Here is a 21002-nt window from a genome sequence, read left to right on the forward strand (position 1 = left end):
TAAGAAATCGAAGTTAGGTTCTTGTGAAATAATACAAAAATCAGCAATTACACGAATGGACTACAGTATGAAGAGCACTTCGAAATAATTGGTGTTTATCAGCAGCAACACATTTAAACCGGTTTAATTCATCCGCGATCTCACCGGCCCTCGGCTGAACACCTGACGCCATATCAACACCGGGAGCAGAAAGCTGCGGAACGAAAGTACCCCGGAACGGAAAAGAGCGCCGCTGTTTCCTCTCGGTCCCCGGACCTGCCCAGAGGACGCGACATTAGCGACTGTGTGTGGAGAGCAATATGTGCGAGGCGGGATGTGGTTCCCAAAGCACCTTCTCTTGGCTGTGTTGAATAAAGGTAATTAAACGCAGACGAAAAGGTGGAGAACCGACGCGGGAGTGATACATTTTACCCAGATACCGCAACCGCCGCCAGTTGTTTCTCTCTTCTTTGTCAAGATGTCAAATGCCTGGACTGTTGCGTCGCTGCGTTGTGTAGCTCCGTATTGCTTCTCTGGCATGTCGAGAGTAAAAGCGTGTCATCATAGTGAACACGTTTAAATAGTGATACAGTTTTAAACACACTGATGGAAAAGCTCAGTCTTAGTCTGCAGCGTCGAGCCGGATGTAAAATGTAGTATTTGACGAAGCCGGTTCCGTGCAGCGCGCAAGGAGTCCTTATGCTCAGATCTACCGAGACCCGGCTTTTAAACGCACTTAAGAGCTGTTTAAGCACTTAGTTTGTAATGTCACCTTTGATTTGAATAATGCCCTGAAAAAAATGATATTCGTTCTGTTTTGAGATACTTGCGTGTTGTTTTGAATGAACTTAGACATTGCCTGCTATGTAAGAGTTGACACACTTGTTCTGTAATTTAATTAGCATGCTCTGAAACGCAGTCCTGTGGTACCTAACGCGGACTCAGAGTCGCCTGCTGGCTGTGGCCTGTTACTGCAGACCTTGCGCCCGTGTTGCTTTGGTCTTTCAGAAGTCGAGAGAAATAATAATAATTGCTTACACTTATAAAGCGCTTTTCTGGACACTCCACTCTAAGCGCTTTACAGGTAATGGGGATCCCCTCCACCAGCACCAGTGTGCAGCCCCACCTGGATGATGCGACGGCAGCCATAGTGCGCCAGAACGCTCACCACACATCAGATATCAGTGGGGAGGAGAGCAGAGTAATGAAGCCAATTCTTAGATGGGGAAGGAAGTCTGAATCCTAACTTCTGGGACAGGATTAATGCCATTTTTGAAACCTTCCTTAAGGCCCGAGACTGATTTTGAATTAAAGGTACAATAAATGTCATCAACAGGTCAGCCTGGGACAAAACCCAGAAGGCAGAGATTGACTTCAGGCCCAGAACTGAGAAATGCTTGAGACAGTGTTTCCTTTCTCTTAGCAGGAAGGGAACATTTAAACTTTTATATTCATAATTTAAATGTTCACCTTTATAATAAGTTAACATTTTAGATGAGAGTTTGTAAAACACTTTTCATCCCCAAATATTTCCCAAGCACTTCGCCAAAAGGCGGGGTCACATTTCATTGAATACTCCCATCTTCAAGTCATGTGGCCACTTCTTTGAGAAATACAGACTTCTCCAGCTGGGAAACGGAATTAAATGTCGCAGAGTTTAATTTTGTGCCCTCGCCGCCCCACAACACCTGGGTCTCCGGCGCCACGCAACAGGGAACCAGCCGAGTGAGCTAAAGGAGACCTGCCCCAGCGCAGGCGGCTGAGGTCCCTGCTACGCGCAGGGAGGGCGATGACGTCACCGTGCCCAAACTAGTTCTGCCGCAATCGCACTAATAAACGCGTGTTTCCTAGAGCGCGCCCCTGCAGTGCGGATGGTCTCCGGGTGAGCGGGTTTGGCGGCGTGTGTGATGGCCGTGTCCTTGTCTCTCTCCTGCAGGCCGGCATGCTCTGTTGCGCAGGCCCCCCGGCTCCCTCCCGGAGCCACAGCCCCGGTCGCGTCGCTGGAGGAGCCACGCGGCGTCTGCACACCTGGAGGGGCCGGGCTCCTGGCCCCCCCTGCCGGACTGCAGGGGCGAAGGCCAGACGCTGGACTCTCTTTACACGGCCCAGCAGCGCGCCGAGATCCTGCAGCTGCTCAACACGGCCCCGGAGAGCGAGCTGGCCACCGTCAAGCTGCTGAGGGGACGCAAGTCGGCCAACATCGTGGAGTACCGGAGGAGGAACGGCCCCTTCCCAGACCTGGAGAGCGTGGTGAACGTGCCGCGGCTGAAGTACAAGACGGCCCTGGTCGTCTTCAACTTCATTCTCAGCCCCCTGGAGCAGAGGGAGAGGCGGAGAGCCCAAGTCCGAGTCCAGCCCGCCAGGTTCGTCAAGCCCGATGTGGACCGGGGAGTGCTGGAGGTGACTGTCGCCGCTGCGCTTGCAGTAACCGTCTCTCTTTAACCCAAAAAAATCAAGAGAAAGTCAAATTCATTTGGAGAGAAAGATCAATTTTTGTTTAAAAAAAGCTTCATCTGTCATTATGCATTTCTTGAACTAGTTCATGTGGAAGGCGGTTTTGTCTAAGTTGAAACATAGCATGAATGAACACCGAGTTAAAGATGTGACACACACACACACATGGATTTTGTGCACTTGGCTCTGAGCTGTGACCAGCCAGTAACGATGTCAGCAGCAGAGCCTTGCCGCCCATTCTCCTCTGCGTGTCGTCCTGCAGGAGGCGAACCGCATCGTGTCGGTCGTGTGTGGCACGAACAAGATCGCCTGGGCGCAGATGGACCGCAGCCTCAGGGTGCAGGACTGGCAGCAGGAGGAGTGCAGCAGCTTCATGAATGGTACTTACATGGCTTCAGCCTACCTGGAAGACGTAAGTGAGCCCTGGATCCTGTGTCCCTCCTTGACCTGTCTTTCCGACAGACCGTGAAATGTGACCCTTTCTCTCCAATTACAGCCTCTTGTGAGGTCGGTTCCCTTTTTTATCATCTAAAACGTTCGAGGCCAAAAATATGAGGAGTTTTTAAAGGGAAGCGCCGATATTTGCAGGGATGAAACTGGTGGGAACCAAAATGTAGGTTTGAGATTTGAGTGATGCTAACAGGGCTGCTTTTTGGAACACACCGCCAGCTGCAGGAGGAAGAAAAGGTTAAATTCTCTGAAATGGTCCAGAAAGGACAGGAGAACCTGTTAAGAGTAATTTGAGATCAAACACATCTTAAAGCACAGGTTTGTTTAAGCTTTCCTCATGTAATGAACATTCCTATTGTTCTTAAGCATTTCTGAAGTCAGATTTAAAAATGCCAGTTTCAGAATCCATTGTGAATCAACTGAAGTGTTTATTGAACAACCACACATACAGGTATTATTTCATAAGTATGCTCTGGCCTGTTTTAAATTAAGACAGCCCCTACATACAGGCCTTTCTCTTCAAATAAAAGACATGTGGACGCTTGCAGATCTCGGCGGTGGTCGGCAGGATCCCGGAGGCGGACTTCTTCGTAGTGGAGAAGCCGGGCATCTCCCTCCAGAACACCGCGCTGTTCCCCGTGACGCTGCACCTGCGCACCGTGGAGGCCATGCTGTTCGCGCTGCTGGGGGCGCGGTGGCCGGCCGGCGGGCCGCCGCGCGTGCTCAACATGACGCGCGCCGCTGTGGGCCGGCACTTCGGGCTGCTGGTGGGCGACGCCCGGACCAGCGGCGGCCAGCTGGTGCGGCAGCTCCTGGTGGACTCCGTGGCCCGGAGGGACCCCCGCGTGACCTTCCCCCCGGGCCTGGCCGTGCGCTACAGGAAACTGTTCCAGCTGGGCGGGAGGAACCGGGGGGAGGAGCTGTGCGACGCCCTCCTGCAGGCGCTGGCCTTTTACGAGCTGCTGCGCAACCATTAGAGCCACGGTAGCACCGCCGCCGGCCTGGAGGAGACCGGTCCCAGCAGCGCAGCCGGCGTGCTGCGTGAACCACAGGCACCCTGCACGCGTCGTGCATCACTGCACTTGCCAGACCCCTCTGCTCCCAGCTGAACCGAGTGTGTTAACGGGGCTTACTTGGCACAGACACCTCTGTTTTAATAAGGAATACGGGTGGCTAAGCAGGTTTCAGGGGCAGAGGCAATGCTCAGGTCTGCAACTGTACCTGTGGTCTCAGGACTTACAGGAGCCACACTGTCACAACACACCAGCCACGGGTTGCAACCAGAGCTGAATGATCATTTCTGGATATTGACAGATTGTGCTCTGGACCTGCGGCAGTGATGTTTCAGTAAGAAAGAACTGACAACAGATCTCGCCTCTCTTCATTCTCTGGTATTGGGGATGATAATATATGAAAACCTTCTACATGAGAACAGTTTTGGATTTCGGATGAAGGCTTTGTTATAAGGCATCCCTCCTGCCCAGACTGCAAGGGTGATCCTTTTTTATTTTTAATAAAGATATTCCAAAAACAGATGTGAATAAGGTTACAAAAAGTATTTTGTTAACACACGGTCCAGTGTCTGGAGATCTGCTAAAACAGTAGATGGCAGATGAACATAGTGGGTATGAAAACACTTTAGACTTGAGAACTGTATTCCTATACACCCGACAGGCCCGAGAGGAGCCGCTACCAATACTTTTTGGTGCTTTTGCTGATCTTTTAAAAAAAAAAAAGATCAGCGAGCTTTAAGAACCAGCCTTGAGGAGCCTGGTCACAGCTGGCACTGAACAGACAGTATTGTCGAAATACATGAGGCTTGTATTGCACTGGCATCACTGACCATCTGCTGCATTACACAGTACTTCCCGTGTTAAAGCACCTAGTTTTAGCACCGTTTCTTCTCCGTGCTGGGGTTTGTTCCACTGGGGCCCGTTAACACCAGTGCTAATTGCTGCCGGCAGCTGAGCTGCTTGTATGTTTGACTCGATGACTTTCTTTTTTTTTGTCCCTTTTCTCCACCCCTGCCGTGCTACAGCAGATCACAGGGAAGGAAATACTTCAGCTACTTAAGGCCGGACCCAGAGGAACTGACCCAGGACACGGGGGTTGAAAACCTTAAGAACGGTGCTAATGAATCTTTAGAGACCAAACAAAGTCTGGGCTGAATAGTCATTTTTACACCTTACCTATCACAGGCACCTCTTATACAGCAGAGTCGCCTGCAGAAAAGGCTTACAGATACTTCAAGACCCCATTATTATAACAAACACCTTGTATTTTTCATGTACAAAAACATGGTTCATATGCTGCATCATTTCCTCCACTTATTAATTTAAAATATACACATAGCACCAGTACACAAAGGTTACATATGATCTTGTACAAATGATTTTGCCGTCAAACAGCAAATGCAAATTTATTTCTATCAAACGAAATGCAAAAATAAAATACATAAAATTGAAACTTCACACACTAAAGGCTACTGTTAAAATGTACACTGACATTCACATAGAAGTCACAATCTCTGCAATATTTCCACTAATGTACAGAGATCGTACAAGCAGGGCATTTAACCACCTCATGGCACCAAGACAGTCCCATGCAGACCCTCTAAGATCAAGGAAAGTCTGCAGCCAGGAAATCCATGGTGTGTTTGGGAAGGCATAGGTGAATGCCATCAAAGTAGTGCAGGAACCTGGGAAAGACAATCAAGAGCAAGCTTGTCAGTGCAAAAGGAAAAAAAGAACATTGTTGGTCTCATTCACAAAAGTGTGAAATCGGCTACAGGCGTCGGTGTGGGAAACTGCCTCTGGAATGAGTGTTTAGAGTCACCTGCTACTATCTGACCCACTGATGAAACCAGACACTCAGTGGCCAAGATGTTAAGTTTTGGGAACTCACCTCGAAGTGCAATTAATCATTTTTTAATGTACCATTCAATGAATGTTATCTTCATTGTTGGGAGGCAGTTTTCAAGGAATCTCAGCCAAGAAAAGGGCCCACAATCAAAACTATATGAAGCCTGCAAGGATTACTTCACTGCTATCAACTGTAAGAGCAGAGCTGGAGAGCAACTGACCTGCCACAGCCTCCATCAAAGCAGACCCAATGTGTCAATATGCAGTATAAAACATTCTCCACTGTGTGATCTTGCCAGGCCCAGTATGGAGCGTTACAGCTACTGGCAGCTCTGAAGAGCACATTGCCAAAGAGAAAATGAGGCTTTTAAAAATCAGTCTAATCCGGGTATGTTTGGAGCACATGCACTCTGAGGGCAACATTTTTAAAATTTAAAAACAATGATTGAAATGTTTTCAAAATCTTAATGAAACCGAAAGTGCCAGAAGTGACACCATGGATGGGAAAAAAATAATGTGACAAGCAGAAAAGATCTGCAGGAAATCAAAGGTGAAAGTTAAGAGAGGCTTCAGGAGATGAGATGCTCGTGTTTAACTCTTCTGTGGAATTTCATTTCAGTGTTTATGTTCAATCTGATCGATGTGTAGATGAAAATATTGACCAGCTTCTGTAAACCTGCTCCAACAGAAAACCATTAAGCAAAATTATTCAGGAATATTATAAAAAAGATAAATCATGGTTAGGATACAGAAGTCTTAAGCAAGATTTTATATCTGAAAACAACCCTGTCCCGGTATAATACGATTTTCTCCCACTGTTAAATTCTACAAAAAGTCCTGAACGAGTTTGACTTGACCTAAATATCTACAGAACCCGTTTATAGCAAAGGTCGAAGCAAATTAAAGCAGCGGGCCTTTTATTTGAACACAATGGGAATGGGATCGTTACGATGAGGATGATTACTATGATTTGTAATGGTAGCAGAGAGTTAAAAAAAAAAAAAAAAAAAAAATCGCTTAAAAAACAGATCTTGACATTTCAGCCCCAAGCGCTGCTGCCAGCTTTAAACCCAACAGGAGAGCCCGATCAGGACAGCAGAGCAGCCCGGAGAGCCCTGCTCGCGAAGCTCACCTCCTCTTCACCCTTCCTTGCTCCTTGAGCTTCTCGGACCGGCAGATGGCGCGCAGGGTGGGCAGGTACTCGGCCGCCGCGGCCTGCCTGCTGCCCAGGCTGGCGAAGGCTTGGCTGGAGAAAACGTCCCTCAGCGCTGCTTCCCTCTGCGCCAGGACACTGGAGCAACACAGGTTACACGTTGGCGACGGAGCAGGAACTGGGAATCCCTCTTAACTCAAGTTCCAAGGGGTTCCGTCTGAGGAAAAACCCTCTCAAAAGCATCATAAAATGAGGTGGGGAGTGGCTGGCCTAACTGACTCCACATCTCCGATGCTTCCAGACCAAGCACGTACAGCAGGCAAGAAAAGACTTTAACCCGCGGGTCCTGGGGGACAGCTCTGCAGGATCTCTCTCTCACACACACACACACACACACACACAACTGCTCTTAAAAAACAAACGCAAATAAAAAAACACAAGCACCTGGGATCGAGGGGCGCGGCCGGGCTGAAGCTAAAGCCCTGCCTGTGTGGCCCGACAGGGAGGGTCAGCTCCTCGATCGCATCCCGGCCCAGCTCCTGACACAGAACCTGGGACGCCTCCCACGACTCCGAGAGCACAGCCTGGCACTTCCGGAGGCTCAGGTCCGCCAGGGCGGCCCGCCTCTCCCCGCAGTCCTCCCGCCTCCACCACGGGTCCCCGTCCACCCGCTCCTCGTCCGAGAGCCCGTTCTTGATGCGGCTCGCAGACCAGGCGAAGCCGCCCCGCCTGCAGATGTCCTCCGCGCCCGGCGCCTCCGGGGAGAGGGAGGAGTCCAGGAAAGAGGCGTGGTCCAGGAACTCGGCCAGGGAGCCCAGGCAGCGGGACACCAGCTCGCTGCGCCTCTGCTCTGCTGCGGATTTCGGTTCGTTTCCAGTCTTGATGGAGAGCACCTCGGGGTCACCAGGGCCCCCCTCCTGCGCGGGTTCAGCTCGCGAGGCACGGGCAGCTGTCTTCCTCAGCGAGAGGAAGCCTTCCTCCGACTCCGAATCGGACTCGAACATGTCTTTGCCCTTCAGCTCCAGCCACCTCCTCCTCCTCATCACGTGGGAGGCTTTCACAGGACTGTCCTCCTCTCTGAGCTCCCCGCCCACCTCGGGCCTGGCCGTCGGGAGGGGGCCCACCTGTGCGTCCACAGGCCCCGGGAGGACCCCGACTGGCAAGGGCAGGAGCTCCTCCAGATTGCAGTACAGCAGGTCGACTCCCTGCCTCTGGCACTCGGCCAGCAGCACCCAGCGCCTCTGGCTGCCCGGGACTGTGGAAACCTGGCCCTGGGGGACACAAAACATCACATCACGTGAATAATTCCTTATACGTCCACAGCGCTTCTCTGGACCCTCCACTCAAAAGCTCTTTACAGGTCATGGGGATCCCCTCCACCAGCACCAGTGCGCAGCCCCACCTGGATGATGCCCCAGTACTCTCCCCGCACACCAGCTCTCAGTGGGGAGGAGAGCAGAGTGATGGAGCCAGTTCAGAGAGGGGGATTATAAGGACGCCATGATTGGTAAAGGTCAGGGGGAAACTTGGCCAGGACGCCGGGGTAACACCCCTACTCCTTTAGAGAAACGCCCTGGGAATTTTAATACTGAGGCATTAGGACCCACATAGACCGCAGGGTGAGCGCCCCCTACAAGTCCCACTAACACCTCTTCCAGCAGAGGTCTCCCATCCAGGTACTGACCAGGCTCGCACCTGCTGGGCTTCAGTGGGGCTGCCAGCTTTGAGCTGCAGGGTGACAGCTTCTGGCGTAACAGGCCCTGCGGACCCACTTTGCTCAAGCTGCCAGTTTTAGATTCTGGTACCTGACGGCCAAAAACCACTTTCTTGAAGCACTCTTCCCGTTTCAGCAGGAATCCCCATCAAGCCAGAAGGGCCTCCTCCACAGAGAGACCACGCATCAGCCCCCCACTTCAGGAACCAGGGCTGTAGCCCACTGAACGCAGGGCTGGGAGAGAGGAAAGAGGAGCCCTTCTACCACAGAAGGGTCAGAAACCACGTCTGCTTCCTGCCTTTCAGTTCAAGCTGCTGCAGCCCAGGAGGGCTCCAGGGACACTGTACCTTGAACACCGACGGGGGGTCAAGCGCAGGCGCGATGTTGTGCAAGCCCAGCATGGCCTCCGTGCAGCCAGTGTCGCAGCGCGGCAGGCCCGGCGGCGTCTCCCGCGCAGGAGGGGGGGCGGCGCCCTTTGCATCTACCCCCCCCGCGGCTCCGCCCCCCCGCGGCGCCCCCACCGGAGCCTCGGCAGCTGTGAGCAAGACAGGCAGATTTCCAATCAGCACACGGAGTCGGGACCGCACAGAAAACACCGCAGCTGTAATTCGAGGACCCCCTCAGGCAACACGCCGGGCTCCACCTCGCAAGGCGTTTTACCCGTGACAAACATTCAAAGCCTAAGAAAAAGAAAATAATTCAAAGGTCGAGGCGAAGGTGAGTGGAGCAGACCTGGAGAATGGGCAGTACTGACAGAAAGGGCCGAGTTTGCAGCGGGATGATATTTCGGTCGTGGTCACCCCGAAGGACAGAACGGCGCGCAGGTGTACCTGGAGGGGGGAGGGGCCTGTGCAGCTTCCGTCCGCCGCCGCTGCGCACCCAGAACTGCAGGTGCAGGAGGCTCCGCCTGATGTCGCACTTGTTCAAGGAGAGCAGGGAGGAAAAATCCCTGGCATCTGTTCGGACGTTCTCGGCCAAGCACAGGAGCTGCAGGTAGCTGCCGACATTCACCTGGAAGAATGACGGAGGAATCGAGTCAGGTTTGGCGATGGTTACAGCAGAATACAAAACCCCACCGCCCCAGCAGCACCAGCCCAGCATCGACGCCTGCAGCTAAACCTGCAGCGCGGTGGACTTACCATTGAAGGGGTTTTAAAATGAATTTCTTCAAAATGTCCATCAAACAACGAACTAAACGTTGGATCTAAAGAAGAAAAAAAAATGGAACTTCAAAAAGTTTAGGAAAGTTGATCTACTTTCCAAAAAAAAAAAACCAATAAATTGGCGTCACTGCAAAGAGGAGGTTGTGCTCACCGCTGGTGGTCAGGATTACAGGCCTCTTGGTTGTGGCCATGAAGGTCTTGATTGCTGCCAGGAATCCACTGTCATCCTCAAATATGACATCAACCTTCAGGGCAATGGAAAGGAGACAGGTTCAGTATTGAGGAATTAATTTGATTATTCTTGAGTTATAACTGAGGTATAGATTAACAGCAGAGAACAGACAGACTAAAGAATGAAAGAAATACTTATTCGTGGCTGTCCACAGTAGACAGTGGCTGTCTACAAGCAAACTGAACACAAAATAAACACAAGGCAAAAAGAAATTTTCTCAGATAGTACAGCCTGAACTGCTTCCATGTCTCCTGTATGAAAGCAAGGAGCATCTTAAAAGCAGCAGAAGAATGTCAAAAAACATTTGAATGTTTAGATATGTAGAAAAGAGTAAAAATGTTATCCACAGCCTCAGCTACAGTCTGAAACTTTCTTAAAATGTTAAAACTCAGCAGGTGTTGGAGCTGAAATACAGCTCCCTGCTCTCGGGATGAAGAAAGTGGCGTTTTACCTCCTCGAAAAGGATGAGGGACGTGGCTGCCTTTTTACCCGGCTCCTCTGCTGAACCGTCTCTGCTGCCTGCAGGTTTGCTCAGAGCCTCTCTGCCTTGAGAGCTGCTTCTCTGATCAGCCAAAGGATTCGGAGAACCACTGTCTGACAGAGCCAACAGGAGCGAACAGGGAAGCAGAAGCAATAAGAGTGATTATTTCACCATTAGGAAAAACATTAGACGTTGACAAGGATTAATTTGATCGTTAAGTGTCCCAGAAACAGTGCCAGCGTCACTCGCCTCTCTCTCCACGCTTCTCCTGGCTGCCTGTGTCTTTGCTCTTGAGTCTGGCGCCTGTCTTGAAGAAGCTGGCGAGACTTGTGGGAGCCAGACCCCCCTTCTTGGGGCTCGCCCTTCGAGGGGACTTTCTGGGAGATGACACGACCCTCCTCGGAGAATTTCCCTTTCCTTTACAAAATGAAAATATCCATGAGTGGAACTGTGCATGTTCCATGCATGAGTAGTTTCTGTTGATCAACACTGCAAATGCAGGCCTCTGGTAGTATTCATTAGGCTGATACTTGGGCTCAAAGCAACAGACAGGATCACTGCTTCAGGACGCCATGAGATAGGGGCAGAGAGGACCACCTACTGGCAACAAACCTCCTCTGTCCTGTCTCACGATCTGCTGTCCAGTGTGTCCAGCAGATCTACAGAGCTCCCACTCCACAGGCAGACACTGCCTGCCCTCTCAGGAAGAAGAAAAGAGAGAAAGGCTTCAAAAGATCCCGACGTACTTGGAGAGCCACCGGGCCTAGAGGTGCTGGTGCTGTTGAAGTAGGCCGGCTTGTGCACGTTCACACCCTGGATGTCCACCTGGTGGGACTGCGTGGCTTCCTTCAGCTGGGACAGGATCTGCCTGCCGCTGCGTTGCGACGACGCATTCACCTCAAACACCTGGGGCAACGGTGAGGGCGCGGTCAAGACAGCGGACATGCACGTAAGGGCTTTTAACAAAGACACAGCTGGTGTGACCATCCAGGGACTGAGCTCAGGTCTGATTTTTTAATTTCAACCAAGTGGCTTCCCGTCATGAGCACCACCTCCAAGTGCTGCAACAAAGCTGTGCACTGAAAGGTTAAAGAGCTCGTCACCGAGGGCTTGAGCTTACTTCCCTCCCACAGGCATCAAGAGAACAGAGTACATGCAGGTGGTTCTCGATTTACACGGCAGAAGCCATTAAGAAGTGGTATATAATATGGACCAGCACAAAACCAAAAGCATGCCAATGGAGAACTACCTGTAAAAGATGCTCCCCCTTGTGGGCCTGCTAGTCCACTGCAGTTTAACGCTCCAGCAAAGTCAGTGTGCATTCATGCAACCAGGAGCAACAGGTACCGAAATACAGATACAGCAGGGTCTGCTGAGTGAACTAGAACCTTCAGAAGGGAAATGACAGCACCACAAAGGCAGGACTCCAAGTTCTGACCGGTACAGCCCTCCCCCCCCCTTGGAAAAGAGCCGCGGCTCGGCCACAGACCTTGAAGCCCAGCTCCTGCGCGCAGGCGTACACGGCGGCCGTCTTGCCCACGCCGGGGGGGCCCGTGATCAGCACCGTGTTGCACAGCAGGTCCTCCTCGCCGTCCTCGCCCCTGAAGTCGCCGCAGTCCCACGCGTCTGCAGACCCAAAACCCAGCACATACACAGCCGCAGGTCAGCGGACAGACCAGCACAACAGCACTTTCTTCAACGCTACGGAGCCCGGCTGGAGATGACAAAGGACCAGCTCAACAGGGTTAATTAGCCCGCAGGCGACATTTGTGCTTTTCTACCCCTACTGCCCAGAGGGGGCACTGAGACCCAGGAGACCCCAGGCTGAATAATCCCACCCCACCCTCTGCGCTGCTCAGCCAACCGCGCGTCCCTGGTGGCAGGACAGAGGCTCGAACCCGCGCCGCCCAGACCTCAGAGCCCCGGCCAAGACACTCGGGAGGCTTCAAATCCAAACCACGACTCGGAAACTCGGCTTCTCCCTCCCTCCGCTGGGGCCCTCTCAAGATCCGATCGAGTCGCAGAAAGCGAGCGGCCCTCACCGGCGCTGTCGTCCTCCTGCCTCTTCTCCCTCAGCTTCTTCTTCTCCTCACAGTCGGCCCTCAGCTTCCACTCCTTCAGCCAGCTGTGCCGACAGAAATCAAGACAGCGCAGGTCAGCACCGCCACCGCTGGGGGGCAGGGGAAAGGCATGCAGCCTCGACCGGACTACAGTTTATCTGACCTGCAGGGACAGGAAGGGGGACCAGGTGGGACGCTGCCTGCTTCTGTAAGAGCAGAGGAGTTCAAGCCACTGACCTGGCCCTTTCCAGCACAAGGCCCTTTCCTCATTTAAAAGAAAAGCACTCCCATGCAGATGAAGCTCAGCCTCTTGCCCCGATATAATGTAAACTGGTGCAGCGATGACAACTACGGCACAACGCTCAGTATAACACCCAGCTCCCAGGGCAGCGCTCTTAACCTGAGGCCGGGACGCGAAAAAATAAAAAATGTGGCAAGTACCTGTGCAGCTTCTTGACTGCTACCGAATTCCCAATGACTTCGCTGGAGTGCTGGGGTTGGTACTTCTCAGTCCACAACACGTCTTCTTTCACACCATCTAAACAGTCAAGACCAAGCACGTCAGCCACCTGGCCTCGGCACACGGCTCGTTAAAATAATTCGGCACAGGGTCTGCATGTTGTTATTTTACAGGCACAACTGACCCCCTGCAGAGGTATAGTCACCCACTGATACAAAACACTCTGATCCTGCGAGAAACATACAGGACAGTCAGAGGACTGAAAGTCTGAGGTCAATCCAGTGACTGTCAAACAGTGTCTCACTTAATTCTAACTCTTGATACGTTACAATTCGTCACACTGAAAGGCATAGGCCTACAAAACGCTCGCCTATCAAGCGCAGCTCTGTGCTGCACAGAGAGGGGGTCTTCCAGCTGCTGTGCCAGTAGGTGAGAGTACCTGCTGAGTCTCCCTCTCCTGCCGCAGCGCCTGCTGTGGGACTGTCGTCCAGCACGACCGCCTCGCCGCCATCCCGGTCCGGCCGCCTGCGCCTCCGCGCGCGGCCTGGCCTGCCCCTCCCCGCCAGCTCCGCGCCGCCCGTCCGGGCGCCCCCCAGCGCGGTGTCCGGCGAGTCGTCGGCGATCACGATCACGTCCTCCTCCCCCCCCGCCGTTGCCGCCGCCCGCTGCCGCTTGGTTGCCCCACCTGCCCCACCCTCCCCCCGCTTCCGTTTGCCCCCCGCGGGCAGCTGAGGGACAGGGGCACTGCAGGGCATACCGGGAGCTGCAAGAGCAAGGAGAGAAACCTTGAGGACGTGAAGAGTCCGGTACAGTTCAGAACCAGAGCTAAAACTAACCCCACCGGCACACAAGAGCCTGATTTAATCTCACACGCATCTCAATCCTCAGCGTTTTGCCAGAGAGGCGAGACTAACATGACATGCAGATGAGCACATCTCAACTCAGGACGGGGCTCAGCCCAGGTGATCTCTGCCTGCTCTCAATGGACTCCTCCTGCACAGCTTTTTAAGTCAGGGGTTCACACAGACCTGCTGCCATGTCGCTGCTCTGCAGAAGAAGGTGCTCGCTGCGTTTCTTCAGGAACCAGTTGAAGAACCTTCTCACAGGGAAAAGAGGGTTCGAAGCCCTAATCTCTTCCAGCAGGCACCTCCGAACCTGCTCTGAGAAATCCTCGCTGCAGCCCGGCCCCTGCGACAACACACCAGCGTGGAAACCCAGTTTAATCCCACCCCAACAGCTCAAGAGATTTAGCAGCGATCTTGACACTCAGTTTCTTTCGACGCCATGAGGTGCTAGTGACATTCAAATCACAAATAGCACGCATAGAAATTGAAATTATTTTGTAGGAGACTCCTCCTGCTGAACAACCAACAACTGACGGGGCTTTCACTTCAAGAGCCAGCCCTGCAAAAAGCAGCGAAGGGGCAGGACACAGCGTCTGCTCGACCTGTACCAGCCCAGCCGGCGCTCACCCTGGATGCCCTTGCTCTCGGGGCTGGCGTGGTCTTGAAGCCCACGAGCGGTCCGGGCGGCCCTGTGGGCTGGGGGGGGCCGGGGTCTCCTCTCAGATGCTTCAGGAGCCGAGACGTGGGCCACGGCAGACTCCAGAGAGGGCAATCTGGGAACAGCGAGGGAGAAGTAAACAGCAACGCACAGGGGAGGAGAGTGCAGAGCTGCACTCGTGCGCGAGCGAGCGGCCAGCCGGCTGCCCTACCGGGGGTTTCCTGCAGCACGTGAACCACGGGGAGGAAGGAGGCGCAGGAGGTGGCGTAGGCCTCCCGGCTGGCAGCCATCTTGGCGATCTGCCTCTTGAAGGACTCCGGCAGGCCGCTCTTCAGAAACTCCCTCCTGGCCCTGAACTGCTCGTCGTCCTGCGAGTTCTCGGACTCGTCGCGACTGGGAGGAGGACAGACGACAAACCACTGGAGCCACAGAGCCGCACAAGGAGTTTAAGTAATAAACTAATACAGCACGTGGATTCTGGGGGAGGGGTCTGGTTAAATTAGCTATGTTTAACGCACGATTGTTTTAAATCGTGATTTGCAATTATGTATACCACTTCTGGGAAAAAAAAAAGCTTCCGGCACAAGCCTTACCTGCTGTCATCAAAAATGGAGATGATCCCAGATTGCTTCTGTGCCTTTTTCCCCAGGAACAGAGGTGCCACGTTTGACCCTAAATAAGAAAAAAATAAAATAACTGCAGATACCAATCGCCATTTTCCCCCCTCCAACAGTGAAATTTGATAGGTTCCTCTGCAACTGTAAGCTTGTGTTCTTAGCGCACAGATAAAATTCATCCAGATAAAATGCTGGCAAGGAGTTCTTTCAAGCTATTTAAGAGGTTGGCAGCAATTGCAATACAGAGACTAGACCTTGAAGAGTCAGGTTTCGGGGGAACAAGTTAATACTGTCGGCACACAGGAGGATGAGAACTGGCAGTATTCAGATCAAGAGTAGAAAAGGTGTTGATGAAGGAGACATGAGGCATTAAGGAACCCAGGGAGGGAAGACCCTTAGATGGGACACCTGCAGGGCTCTTCGCTGCCTTGCTTGCGGCCGTGTTCTTCCCCAGCACGTCGTTCAGGCTGCGCAGCTGCTGCGTCTGTGCGGCTGGAGCTGGTCCGCTGTCCCGCCTCACATCTTCTACCAACAGCACCGAGTCCTGTGGACACAGAGCGGGCAGGTAAAAACAGGCAGCTTTTGACAGCATTATCCTGTTTATAAAAAACAAAATGGAACCGTTACACAACCCCTTCCACGCCACAGAGTGCTTTACAGGGGAGGTAAGAATCCAGCAGTGCCAGGACTGAGAAGGAAGGATGGAGATGTCCCCGATCTGACAGGGCTGGTAACCAGCTGGGCAGACTGGAGCAGCCAAGGCAAACTGCCTTCCTCACTAATGCAGTCCGCAACAGGCACTTGAACCCACAACCCCCTGCCCAATGACACCATCAGAACCAGTACAGGATGATTCACCCACCTCATCCTCGCAGTAGGTCTTCCTCTTCAGGTCCAGGTTTCGAGAGGAGCGCCGGGGCGTGCCTCTCTCCTCAGGAGCTGCCTTGCTCTTGCTCTGCTGGAGAGCCCTGGCCTTCTCCACCAGTCTTTTGGCTTTCCTCCTGCTCTTCAAAGCGCCAGGTTTCTGGGAGAAAGGAAAAACGGCAGAACGGTGCTCTGTCATGAGCTGCCAGCTTTCGCAGGTATGGAAATATTGTACTTCTCTCATAAAGTGTACACAACAAGCTGTACTGTGTGCAGTAACACCAGCTTTCACCAAGCCATCTCACCCGGATATATCAGTAAGCTTTATTCTGGCTTATTTTCCACCACATATCTGTGAAAAAAGTTACCTTCGATCTCAGTGGAGTCATTTCAAAATCACTTCCATCGCCAGCCTTCCTTCCAGAACGAGGATACACACGGGAAAACCTCATCCTAAAGATTAAAAACATTCCCACACCGTTTACAGTGAGCATGTGAGGCACCAGGGCTGAGAACTCTGAAAGTGCAAGATAAACTACACATGAGTTTAAAACAATAGTGCACAATAGTCCTGGAGGCCCACAGTGTCAGTAGGTATTCATCCCACATCTTTACCTTCGCTGCACTTAATTCAACACTTTTCAAAGGCCTTCACTAACTGATCACTTAAAGAGCTTAGAAATCCTGCTGGATTCCAGCACTGGAGGAGTGAAGTTATGCACCTGTGCTTTAAATTAAATATACAGCTTATTAAAACATCAGCTCAAACACACGCACCTATTGCAACAACCTACAAAACATTCCACTCGGCGTCTTCAGCACTAGTAACGGTGCTTCAACATTAGTAAGATGGCTAGCTGACTGCAGCTTCCACGAACACGCCGTGAAGGGAACCGTGGCAACGCGTTACCTGATGGGGCTCTCCTTGTCGTCAGGGGGCGAGAGCATCTCCGATCTGTACACCCCGCTCCTGAAGCTGTGCGCTCGAGGGGTGGACACCCGCGCTGGGCTGCCCTGCGAGGAAGCTGCCCCCCCTGCCCCGGGGGCCGGCGAGGTCAGCGGGCTGGGCGATGATAACTGGCGGGCACTGCCCCTGGTGAGTCTCCGGGCAGCCTGCCCTCTGACTGGCGTTGAGAGCGGCGTGACGGAGCTCTCCCCACCCGCCTCTGCCTCGCCCTGGCCCAGCGGGGCTCCTTCTACAGCGGCTGGGCTCGCTGCGATGACCGCTGTTTCTCCGACAGCCCCAGCTTGCTTTTTCCTACCCCTTCTCTTCAGCCTGCTGGCCCCCGGCTCGCACGCAGGGGCCTCCTCTGTGGCCCCCGGCACCTTGTCCTCACTGCCGGCGGCCCCTGGAGCCTCAGCGCTCGGGGAAGGCCCCTCCCCGGCGGGGTCTTCCCCCGGCTCGGGCTCTTCTCCCGGCTGCCCCGGCGTCTGGTCACAGCCATCTTTCTGTTTGCCCGGGCCCTTCCTCGCCTTGCCCCGCAGGCTCTCTCCCGCGGGCTGCTTGAAGGCATTCATGAACTGCTTCCTCTCCGCCTGGGAGCACTTGGGCTTGGCGGCAGCCTCGATGACCGCCAGCTCCAGGTCCTGCTCCTCCAGCACCACGTTGGACCTCCGCTTGGGCATCGCAGGCAGCAGCTCCGACCTCTCGGCCTCCGCCGGCTCGCTCGTCCTGCCCTGCGCGCCGCCGTCCTCCCCCTTCCTGACAAAGATGGAGGCCACTCTCCTGGCCAGCTCCGGGGAGCGAGGGCCCCCGGAGTCCTGGTGCACCTCCGCTTGGACAGTGAGGGTTCTGGGCGATGCCCGCTGGGGGGCGCCGGGGTCGGCATCCGCTCGAACATCCACTCCCCCGGGGGCGACGGCCACAGGCTCGGGGCTCTCCGGAGCGCCTCGCTTCTCCTCCGCCTGCTCCTCCTGCTGCTGCTTCTGGCTCTCCAGGAAGTCCTCGAAGGAGATGGTGACCGTGCTGTCGTTCAGCCGGGAGGCCTCGTCCACGTGCACCTCCAGGCTGGTGTCGCACAGAGACGGCTCGGACTCCTGGGAATCAGCCAAAGGCTGCGGCTGCTGCTGCTGCTGCTGCTCGGCTTTCGTTCCCCTGCTGCTCCGGGCGTCAGGTTTGCCTCTCTTCCCTTTCCCCTCCGAGTCCTCTCCTGCGCAAGCGGATGCGCCCCGCGGCTTCTTCGCCAAGCTCCTCCTCTTGGGGGGTTTAGATTTCTCCGTCGGACTCCTTACGGACACTGGCTCTGGCACCTCCGAGCCCCCGGCCTCTCCCTCCTGGGCCTCCGCGCTGGTCTCGGCGAGGAGCGGGGCCGCGTCGCCGGGACCCCCCGCTGTGCCGCCAACGGCCGGCGTGCCCCCAGAGCCGTCTGGTCCGGGGTCGGAGATCACCGGCACGTCCGGGGAGCGGTCTGTCTGGGAGTCCTGCAGCTGCCTGCTCAAGCTCCTGCCCGGCTTCCTGCCCCGCCGGAGACGCTGCCGCCCGCCGCCGGCGCCGAGCGCTTCGGAGGGCTTGTGCCCGTTCTCCCTGGCCGGCTCTGGCGCCCCGCTCCCGCCCTCGGCCGGAGGGGTCCTCCGGAAGTAATCCAGGATGTTGCTGGACCTGGGGGGGGAGAAGGGCTTCTCCACGGCCTTGGGCATGGGCAGGAAGTAACTGGTGATCGTTTTAGCCGCCGCGGTCTCGCCATCCTTTCTTTGTCTCTTGCATGGCTGGTGCAAAAAAAAAAGTCAATTTTTTTTTACTTTAATTTTATTTTATTACAAGAAAATCAGTGCAGCTCTCATCTCCACCACACGGAAGCGTCACATGCAACAGGGAGCGCGAGCAGTCCTGAGACTTGCCCACAAGCCTTTTTCCAGGGCAAAGGAGAGAAACTGGAAAGGGAGAGGAGGAACAGAGAAAAACGCAAAAGAGGAGAGTAAACTGGCGCCTACCTGCTTCTCAAAGTCTTCGATAACAGATGCCATAGCGACAACCCCAGCCATGTCTTCTCCAGCCCGAACACCTGGGAGCAGCCAACAAAGAATTCAACAGGGACCGCGGTTTTTAAAATAAACACGACGTGCCGCGCTGGGTCCAGACCTGCAGTGCTGTCTGTGTGGAGTTTGCATGTTCTCCCCACATTTGAGCGGGTCTGACTCCTGGGACAATCTGCCCTGGGGCGAGTGTGTGCATGGCTGTGCCTCTGCCCAGCAACAGGCTGGCGTCCCGGCCAGGGTGTAGACTGCCTTGCCGGGATGGACAGATGGACGGATGGACGGATGGATGTTGACAGTTATGCCGATGTGGGAAACCCTGCTCAGCAGACGGGTGTGGGGTTGACTCAGTTATGCCCCGTGTTGCTAGGCAAATGTCAAACCATCTCTTTAAAGTTGAAATAAGCTTTATATAAATAATAGACAACCATCCATATTATAAAGTATGAAATAACTTGTTTTTCCGCTAATGTCCAACAGCAACGAATTTACAGGGCAGAACTATCGTGTGCCTTTCCAGATAGTCGGAACCTTTTTTTTTAAATGCCAAGTGTCGCTTAATAAACCACTGGACAAAACAATTCGTTTGAACTCTACAGATTCATGCTCGGTCATTCAGTCCGTCTCTAGATCCTTAAACTCCTGAGCTTTTTATCTAAAAGGTGACGGGGTGACGGGGCTGGACGCGCCGGAGCAGAGACAGCTGAAAGCACAGTGAAACCAGGAACTGACAGCAATTCAAGGCCACGCAGAGACCACAACACAAGCTGGGAAGGCGTCTTAGACCTCCGCTTGGAAAAAAGAGCAAAAACGCATCTTCCACACGGATAGACAGAGCAAACCCGAGCCGGCTGCCAGTATGTTTGGAGAGACAAAAACACCCTCGCTGCTAAACCGTTATTCAGAAAAGAACTGCTTTAGTCTGCACCACAGTCTGAACAGAATATTCTCTGCGCCAGGCTCAGTAAGAAACGGACCCGATCCTATTCACCGGACCCCTGCGATTTCTAGCGTTCTGGATTCTTGTACGTTAGAGCTTCAGAATATAGCCTATATAGAGTAAATATATATATATAAATATGCCCATGCAGATATAACTAACAAAGAAAAAAGCTCACCTATTAACCCAGGTTAAGAACCGCTCAGCCAGACATCCCCAGCGGTTTCAAACGCTTCTGTTCGTGTCCGGCTCCAACATAGTGCTGCACACAACGCTACCTGCCCGCCCTAGAGACCCGGCAGGCCGTTAATCACACCCAGAGGAGCCATCGCCGGAACAGGGTTAATACAGCGCTGTAAACGGAATGAATGGTGTTTCAGTGCGGCAATGGGTGACCTGTTAGGCCAAACTGTAAAGCACAAAACAGCACCACCAACATCAACGTCGGCCTGTGGCACATGCGGGGAAAAAGCACCAGAAAAGGCCCCTCTCGAAAGCAACGGGCTAGGCTGCAACGTCCTGCATAAAAACGATAGTTTAATCGATATGTGTTTGAAAAGAGCGCCCTGCTCGCCTATCTCCCTCTCTGCGGCCGGGGAAATGGCGCCAAACATCACTGACCTTCGACCCCGCCGGTGCCGCCAATCAGCGAGGCGCGTCGCTCCGTCGTCACGGGCTCCTCGCGGGCGGGTTTTGGCGCGCGCGTCTGCTGCCCCCTGCTGGGCGCGCGACCCTTTTCTGGCTGGGGGGGCTCATTCCTCTACACCCCCCCGGGAAGGGCCCGCTATCTCGTCAAAAAAAACCCCAGACAAATCACTTCATAGGAAAATTATCTACTATTTTCCGCGAACTCAGCGGAGCGGTAGTGGAAATTAGTGGTCCGTGGCACCACCACGTTTTTCATCTATGTCATGTTTGTATAAAAAAAAAACATTAAAAACAGAAGGAACTCGAGTCTGTGTCCTCATAAGAAAATGTTTTTGGTACATAAACCAAAGTTTGGTACATCCACCACAGCTCTGTTGTGACCTATCCGGTCCTCGAGCAGCCCGACTCAAAAAGGCAGAGCGGATTCGGGAGGGGGCGGACCTCGCAGTT

The 21002-nt window shown here is 53.6% G+C and overlaps 2 protein-coding genes across 5 annotated transcripts; one reads left to right on the plus strand and one right to left on the minus strand.

The window, feature by feature from the left end:
• The first annotated feature begins 168 nt into the window (after positions 1-168).
• On the plus strand, positions 169-4416 carry tefm (transcription elongation factor, mitochondrial). 2 transcript variants are annotated; one of them, XM_088600184.1, is made up of 4 exons: positions 169-356; positions 1916-2379; positions 2696-2845; positions 3414-4416. In XM_088600184.1, exons 1-4 carry the CDS (start codon positions 314-316, stop codon positions 3858-3860), a joined length of 1104 nt encoding a protein of 367 aa, XP_088456310.1. In that variant the 5' UTR covers positions 169-313; the 3' UTR covers positions 3861-4416. The 2 variants fall into 2 exon arrangements, with proteins under 2 accessions (XP_088456310.1, XP_088456311.1); XM_088600185.1 differs by having other exon boundaries at positions 3432-4416.
• Positions 3292-20940, minus strand: LOC148652915 (ATPase family AAA domain-containing protein 5-like). Of its 3 annotated transcripts, XM_088600147.1 has the most exons (25): positions 20526-20940; positions 20083-20257; positions 18923-18993; positions 16902-18697; positions 16360-16444; positions 15990-16151; positions 15536-15671; positions 15104-15182; positions 14722-14903; positions 14480-14625; positions 14036-14195; positions 13447-13770; positions 12989-13085; positions 12530-12612; positions 11977-12113; positions 11234-11393; positions 10737-10904; positions 10458-10600; positions 9926-10019; positions 9751-9815; positions 9442-9622; positions 8959-9146; positions 7342-8168; positions 6877-7035; positions 3292-5581 (listed from the first exon to the last, which is right to left on the minus strand). In XM_088600147.1, the coding sequence occupies exons 3-25, from the start codon at positions 18971-18973 to the stop codon at positions 5503-5505; spliced, it is 5502 nt and encodes a 1833-aa protein (XP_088456273.1). In that variant the 5' UTR covers positions 18974-18993; positions 20083-20257; positions 20526-20940; the 3' UTR covers positions 3292-5502. The 3 variants fall into 3 exon arrangements, with proteins under 3 accessions (XP_088456273.1, XP_088456275.1, XP_088456274.1); XM_088600149.1 differs by lacking the exon at positions 20083-20257; XM_088600148.1 differs by lacking the exon at positions 20526-20940 and having other exon boundaries at positions 10458-10596; positions 10733-10904; positions 20083-20510.
• Between the last annotated feature and the right edge of the window lie 62 nt (positions 20941-21002).

Source organism: Lepisosteus platostomus, chromosome 11 (assembly GCF_059453375.1).
Source record: "Lepisosteus platostomus isolate fLepPlt1 chromosome 11, fLepPlt1.hap1, whole genome shotgun sequence".
Classification (NCBI taxonomy): domain Eukaryota; kingdom Metazoa; phylum Chordata; class Actinopteri; order Semionotiformes; family Lepisosteidae; genus Lepisosteus; species Lepisosteus platostomus.